General features: G+C 36.2%; 1 protein-coding gene across 1 annotated transcript; it reads right to left on the reverse strand.

The window, feature by feature from the left end:
* Window positions 1-1,629: 1,629 nt before the first annotated feature.
* Window positions 1,630-4,153, reverse strand: LOC311085668 (CD48 antigen-like). Its single transcript, XM_084118243.1, has 5 exons — window positions 3,857-4,153; window positions 3,377-3,706; window positions 2,909-3,223; window positions 2,647-2,767; window positions 1,630-2,420 (listed from the first exon to the last, which is right to left on the reverse strand). Exons 1-5 carry the CDS (start codon window positions 3,897-3,899, stop codon window positions 2,336-2,338), a joined length of 894 nt encoding a protein of 297 aa, XP_083974369.1. The 5' UTR covers window positions 3,900-4,153; the 3' UTR covers window positions 1,630-2,335.
* Window positions 4,154-7,968: the final 3,815 nt, after the last annotated feature.

The raw sequence follows: 7,968 nt of genomic DNA on the forward strand, positions 1-7,968 counted from the left end.
CGTCATCCGCCTGATCCGCGGTTTATCCGCATCTCGAGTGTGTGTGTGAGTTAGCTCGGCCCTCCCTCATGCATTTTAATTGGTTGACATCGCGTGTATGATTGACAGGAACAGAATGTGAGGCTGATCAGACAGTCGAAACAAATGTGTGTGCGCCTTTAGGCCTATATAATTATTTTTCTGTTGGTCTTTGAATTAGTCAATTATTTTAAATACAATTAAAATCATTTGTTATTTCATTATTAGCCTACATAATGATTTAATTTCTATAGACTATATTTTTAAAAATAGAGTCGGCTCTTCAGATATGCGAGCCGGCTCCCGTCGTTCACCTACAAGAGCCGGCTCTTAGATCCGGCTCATTCGCGAACGACCCATCACTACTAGGCTCGGGACCGCATCACTACAAGACGAAACCTGCATTGGTGTACAAGGCTGAAGTCCACCATTCTCCAGTTGAATGGTTGCTACACACACATAGTTTAGATGTGCCCGTGGTTGATGGCCAACCAACCGCCCGCAGTCAGAGTCCAGCGGATACAAACTCAAATTTAACCATTTATATCCTATTATTAAATTTTACAGATTATAACATTGTCTTCTATGGTGTTCAACACACCTACCTCTGTTAAAATCTCAGAAAAATTGGTTTAGGGTTTCATGACCCTTTAAAATGATTCACTGTAGCTCAAAACCAGGGGGGGCAGCGTTTGTTTTATTGAAAGTGTAATATATTAAATCTAAAATACAAATCACTTAATAAAATGAAATGTCTGTATAGTAGGTGTTATGGATATAACCACTGACATTTCAGCACGTTTCGAAACATTTTTATTAACTGAAATCACGCCAATATTTTGCAGTTTATTTTATACACATTGAAATCACTGATTCGAAACAAATGATTTGCAAACGTTTCGATGCTTTTAGTAAGTATTGGCGTTTCGAAAGTGCCAATTTGATAGACTAGTTGTTATTAGAGGTATTTTTGTAACGTGACTCACATTCAAAACTGAACACAACAGCAACCAAAGCAACCACTCTTAGCAATTTAAACATGTTTGATCTCATTGATATTGTTCATTGAAGCTAGAGGAGAGTGAGAGAGATCGAGTAAGCGAGTGTACCTGCATTTACAGTAGATATGGCATTTTCCTCCAGGTCAGTCCTATATTCATAATAAAAAAAAAAACAATCAGTTTGAATGTCCGCTGCGACATTTTGTCCTTTTAACAGTTAAGGGGTTTCCCCGTGCCCTAGGCATTTGGTTGTGTCTTGCTTTTCCGTGTTCACAAGTTTGGGTCCTTTCATTGTAAAAGTCTTCTCTACTGGCAGACTCACTCATAAAGAGTTTTTGCCGCCATCTAATGGCGAAATAATGTATGTAACGTCTGTTGATATTTACGGTCAGGGACTATTTTTTTTCCAGCGGAAGGAAGGCTTTTAGTTTCACAGCCTCTCGTACCTTATTGCTTACATAACAATGTTTGCATGTGTGTGAATAATTGAAACTGGACAATAATGGTCCTGACCTTTGAATAGTCAGATGAGTCAGAAGATGAACACTCGTTTATATACGTTTTGAGGCGAGTAGAATCAGCGGACAATACAAGTTGGACAATGATATTTGTGGATAAAGGAATAACAATTTTATTAAATTATCAATTGATGAAGTAAATACAAAAAGCATATGGATGAGTGAATGACAAGTGTAACGTCATTCTAAGTTTAGCATCTGCACGTGGTTTCATCATAAGCGTTGTTGAGAGTAGCCTGCAAGATAACAAACAAGTTAAAGATAGATATGGACCTTTCTTGAAAGAAAGTCAAGTGTGTGAAGCTTGTTTGTGGTTACACAAGTTCCTTCGCCCTGTTTAAGTCATCTAGAAATACTTAACACCTCCACAAATCAAGAAAATATGCTAATTGATGCATAAACATCTGATATGAAGCAGACACTAGTTGAAACATAATGCAGTAATCAAAAGGCAATCAAACATGATATAGGCTACATGATAATGGAAATTAAAAATTATAAGAACACTAAATTATATAAAAGAGGGTATCAAATGCATAAAAAAATAACAATACTTGTTTTGTATTTTCCAATTAATTTAATCTCTTTTAATTTAGTAAATTTGTTAAAAATCTTTAAATCATATTTTAATCAACATAAACAGTAACATTGAATCTCTTGTATGAAGTTCCTCTGATGTTGATGATCTGTAGTTTATAAAGTCCGGTGTGTTCAGATCTGATGTTTCTGATGGTCAGAGATCCAGTTTGATTGTCCATCTGGAGTCCGTTTTTGAATTTCACATTACTGTTATGAATATTAATGATCTGAGTGATGATCAGTGACTGGTGTCAGATGTGAAGACGGTAGATGATCTCTGTGTATTCTGACATGCTTTTCTGATCTAAAACACAAACACATGGAGATTTTCAGTGTTTTTAACATTAATATATGATATTTCATCAGATGACATTTTACACTGATATATTTTCTGTTCTATAATAAGCATCATTTTCACTTTAGAACTATTCAAATTTTTTAAAATTAAATTTAGGCTCTAAGTTGTAAAAATAATTTGCATAAAAATTGTGTTTTTTTGTCTTGTCAATTAGTAATGTAATAATACTTGCCCTCTGTTTTTTCTCGGTTGCATTTCTTGCAGCAACAGTAAAACACACGCAGAAATGAACAGCAGAAGCGCACAAACTACTGTTACAATGAATATAAAAAGATATGAAATCTGTCGCAATTCTGTAATAAAGAAAGAGAAAATGGTCATCCTTCCAGTCGGACTTCATTTAGACACAATATGAACTGCACAATTCTAAAAAAAATTATAAATGTTGCTTGTAATGTTTGTAAAAATATGTTAAAATGTTGCTGCTGCCGTACCTACACATGTGTGACAGAATGTGTTAATGTCCAGATGTGTGGTCTGGTTTCTGATGGGATTGTTGATCACACAGCTGTAAGTGTTTTTATCCTGATATTCCACCTCCAGAGGTAGAGAGAGACTGATGCTGAGATCAGACACACTGATGCTGGACAATACACTGATTCCTTTGTACCAGGAGAGAGTCACATCACTCACATTCAACACTGAACACACCAGTGAACATCTGGACTCTGATGAACGTTCAGATGAAGATGATAATGATGAAGAACAGTCTGAAGAGTTACTGGTGATGACAGGAGTCTGTAGAGGAGCTGGGAAACATGGAAATGGTTCAGGTCAGGAGCAGCATGTTCATTTAATAATCATCCAATCAAAAAACATAAACATCTGTATATCTCCACTTCTCAATCACCCTACACCAGCCCACTATCTTGATTTCTTGATCAACACTTAATTTTACTCACCATAGACAGTAACACTGAAACTTTTGTGTGTGATACTTCTCCTGACGATGCTCAGTTTATAAAGTCCAGAGTCTGTGGTTCTGATGTTTCTGATGGTCAGAGATCCAGTTTGACTGTCCATCTGGAGTCTGTCTCCAAATGTCACATTACTGTCAAACATTTCAATGTTCTGCTTATAGATTTCAGCTATACGTATCTCTGAACTGTCATGTCTATAAACCCACAGTATCAGATCATCTCTCTGTACTTGAACATCAGTGTTTAGAGTGACAGAATCTCCCTCAGTCACTGACACTGACTTGACTTCATCTGTACCAGCGCCAAACACACCTAAACAAGAATATATCATTATCAGACAGACTTTATATAATCTCATTTCCTGTTTAATCATGTACTTCTAAAAGATAAAACATTTTGATCTCTTATAAAAATGTATTTGTGTTTAAATAAATGATCTATTGCTGATTAAGAGTGTCTCACCGCTCAGAACAAACAGGATCAGAACACACAGATGAGAAGACATCGTTACAGAAACAAACGTCCAGCCGAGAGTCTCTTCAGACACAGAAGAGCAACTTCCTGATTAAAAAGTTCTGCTTTTTCCAAAGTCTAAACTGCTAAATCAAAAGCAAGCTGGTTTTAGTCTCTGTTCTCTGTCTCACTCTCCAGATAAAGTTCAATTTATTCTTTATCTTCCTCTTAATATTTCAGAAACTCTTACTGTGTATCTAAGAGGTTCTCAGAAGGTTTGTTTGTGGTTGTGAGAATAAACTGCTCGTCTCACACTCTCATGAACACAAACACACATTAACTGAACATCCGGCCAGCACATTAAACCACAAGCATTCGGTTCAAACACATTTACTGACCTAAATAACACAAGAGTTGACTCTAAAACATGTGCTGGATCACACACACAATATAATGATGAATGTCTTTCAAATGTTTCAAATACTGATTGGCTGAACATTAAATAACATATATATTTAAAAAAAAAAAAAAAGAGAAATCAAAGGTTTATTGATTTAATTTAGTGTCTATGACACATTTTTAGTACAATTATAGTCGGCAGATTCATCTATTGGCACCAAATTATACATGTTGAACACATTTCATTATATCAAATGCATTTGACATTTTTATGTTAATTCATTAATCTTGTAACCTAAACACCTTGTTAAACTGCATGATGGTTTTGGTGAAATCAGTGTTGAATGAGGAATTATGAGGAGTGACTGGTGTCTGATCTGAGATGATCTCTGTTTTCTGACAGGCTCTTCTGATCCACACACACACGCACGCACGCACACACACACACACACACACACACACACACACACACACAGAGAGATTTTCAGTTTATTTGACATCAGATGCTGCTTTCACTCTGCTATCATATATGTGACCCTGGACCACAAAACCAGTCTTAATCTTGGGTAATTTTGAGATTTATGCATCATCTGAAAGCTGAATACATAATCTTTCCATTGATGTGTGGTTTGTTAGGATAGGACAATATTTGGTCGAGATACAACTATTTGAAAATCTGGAATCTGAGGGTACAGACAAATCTAAATATTGAGAAAATCACCTTTAAAGTTTTCCATTTCTATTGGCGATAGTGCTGCATCCATTCACAAAAATACATGTTTTATATATTTAAGGTGGGACATTTACAAAATATCTTCATGGAACATGATCTTTACGTAATATCCTAATGATTTTTGGCATAAAAGTAAAATCTATAATTTTGACCCATACAATGTTTTGTTGGCTATTGCCACAAATATACCCGTGCGACTTATGACTGGTTTTGTGATCCAGGGTCACATATTTTAGATTATATAATGAGCATATTTCAATTTCAAAATTATTAAAATAGTTACAAATAAAATTTTGGCTCTTAATTTTAAAACAATGTTTGCATATAAGAGTATAAGAGTTATTTTAATGTCCTGTCACATGCAGAAATGAGCAGCGGCACACAAACAGCTGTTATAATGAAATATGAATTCTTGAACATTTTTGTAATAAAAAGAAAACACCAGTGAACATCTGGACTCTGATGATCTTCCTGATGATGATGATGATGATGAAGAGTCTGAATAGTTATTTTAGCATCAGAGTTTAGAGTGACAGAATCTCCATCACTGACACTGACTTCACTTCATCTGTATCACAAAACACACATGAAGAACATATCAGCGTTTTCCAGAGACATAATTATGTTATTTATACAGAGATGATCTATTAAACAAAATCTGTCAGTAAACATTCCACATATACTAATAAACAGTGTACAAACTAGACGTGATTTCTATTTACTCACGGCACAGGCTGAACAGGAACAGAACACACAGATGAGAGGAAATCATTCTGACTTTACTCAACTTCAACAGAAAACTCAGAGCAGATCTTCCACACACTGATGTTCTCATTAAGAGGTGGTTGTGGTTGAGAAAACAAACAACACATTTTACACACACGCACACGTAACATCTACACAAGAGAATAAACATTCATTGAGCTCAGAGAGCAAGAAAGTCAAAAGACAGTTGAAGACTGATGGTCATTCATTACTGTTGTGACTCTGACCTCTGCTGGTGGAAATGAGTTATTGCATGTGACAAGTTCTCAGATTTCTAGAGGCTTCAACAAGAGCTAATCATATTAGCTTTGTGGGAAGAGCAATGAAGCGAGCACTCAAAAATGAAAAAGGAAAGTTGTGCAAATTACATTGTTGTGCACTTTACATAATTGTGTTTGTTGACTTGAAATGTTTTCTCTATAGGTCCACGTAATTATGTCTCAACTTAACAGTACAAATTCCTAACGCATTGTCTTAAAATGAAAATGAAAAATGAGAAAAATGATTAAAATTAGCTTAAGCAACACAATTTCTATACATTTTGTCCTAACTTAATTTGATTGTGTTTAGTCTGCTTAAATATATGTAAAATCAGTTTGTGTTGGATTACATGAATGATTTGTGTTGCATTAACTGAAACTTGGGTTGTGCTAATTACTTCCCAGCACAAAGGTCTTACAGGTTTGGAACGACATGATGGTGAGTAATTAATTACAGAATTTTCATTTAAATTTTTTAACCCTTTAACTTCAGGGGATTTCCAAGTTTTAGCTGTCAGTAAACAGTAATTGGTTGTTTATGTTGAAAAACGTGTGATTAGCTGCAAAATGGAAATGTCCCTGTGGAACGTGCTGGCTGCGAGAGCTGATGTACTTATTGGTTTTTCGGGTAAAAGTGTGACACCAGTTGCAGTTTTGTAATAAAACTTTTTATTTTGCTTCAGTTGTTCCTGTGCCATTCAGTAAAACCTCTACACAAACTATAATTGACTTTGCAGGGTCACTTTTACCTACTTTTAGTTGTGTTTATTAACCCAGATATTTTTAGTGGGTTGAAGTGTTCTAATAAATATTGAGTTTTAAGAAAAAAGTTGCTTTGTTATATGCGTTTAAATTTTGATATTTAAACAATTACTTGCATGTTAGGTCTGGTTTTGACAGCATTTCATGAAATTAAATCCAACTTACCATTTGTGATCAGAATGCACAAGCAGATGAAAGCAGCGTCTAAAATCTTATTCTTCAAAATATGTCCGAACATATCTGCTCATTAAAGTCTCCATTGAGCTGTGGAAAGTGTGTTTTCTATGTTTGCAACAGACAAATACAGTAAGGCAGGTTTTTAAACCTGGGGGTATGAGGAAATCGTTATCATTTTTCTGGTTACATGAAAACATACAAGGTAAAAAAACATGGCCTATATTTATTATGACCGCCGCTAGCGTAGCTAGCGAAAGCGGTCATTTAGGGATTGTCAAAGTTTTTTTTTTTTTTTTTCCCGTCACCTACTGAATTTTTCGTCAACGATACCAGGGACACCGAAGCACCGGGGAACATGAAATTTTGTGGGCATGTAGCCCCACTAGACTTTTACGGAAAAATTTCGTTTGGTCCCCGGGGGCCACTCCCCCCCCCCGAGCTGGGGCCCCCCAAACCCCAAAAATGCAGTTTTTCCTAAATAACTACCTGAACCGTGGCACCGAGGATGAAGAAATTTTTATGGTATGTTGCTCTTAAGGGCCCACATCAACCTAGCCCATAATCACTCATTTGTGATTTACGCCCCTCCCATAAAAAATGAAAATGCAATATTATTCTGCTTTAATCGCCCCTATCTTCAGTTGAGATGTTCAGAACTGCACCATATTTCATGTGTATGATTAACTTGACATCCTCTGGGGGTATGCTAAGTTTCGTCGAATTTCATCCATGGGGGGGTATAAAATAAATTCATTTATGTGCACATTTAGTGACTGTACACTCATCGGCCTGTAGATGGTACTGTTGAGCGAAGGGTTGCTGGTTTAGGATGATACTGTCACACACACTGACATCCACACGCACAGACACACACCCACACACACACATACAAATCCACATGCACAGACACACACACACAAACACACACGCGCACACACATGTACGCACGCACACATACACGCACAGACACACACACACACAGACACACACATACACAAACACACACACAGACATGCACATACTAC

This window comes from Abramis brama (genome assembly GCF_963993115.1).
Source record: "Abramis brama genome assembly, chromosome: 6".
Classification (NCBI taxonomy): Eukaryota; Metazoa; Chordata; class Actinopteri; order Cypriniformes; family Leuciscidae; genus Abramis; species Abramis brama.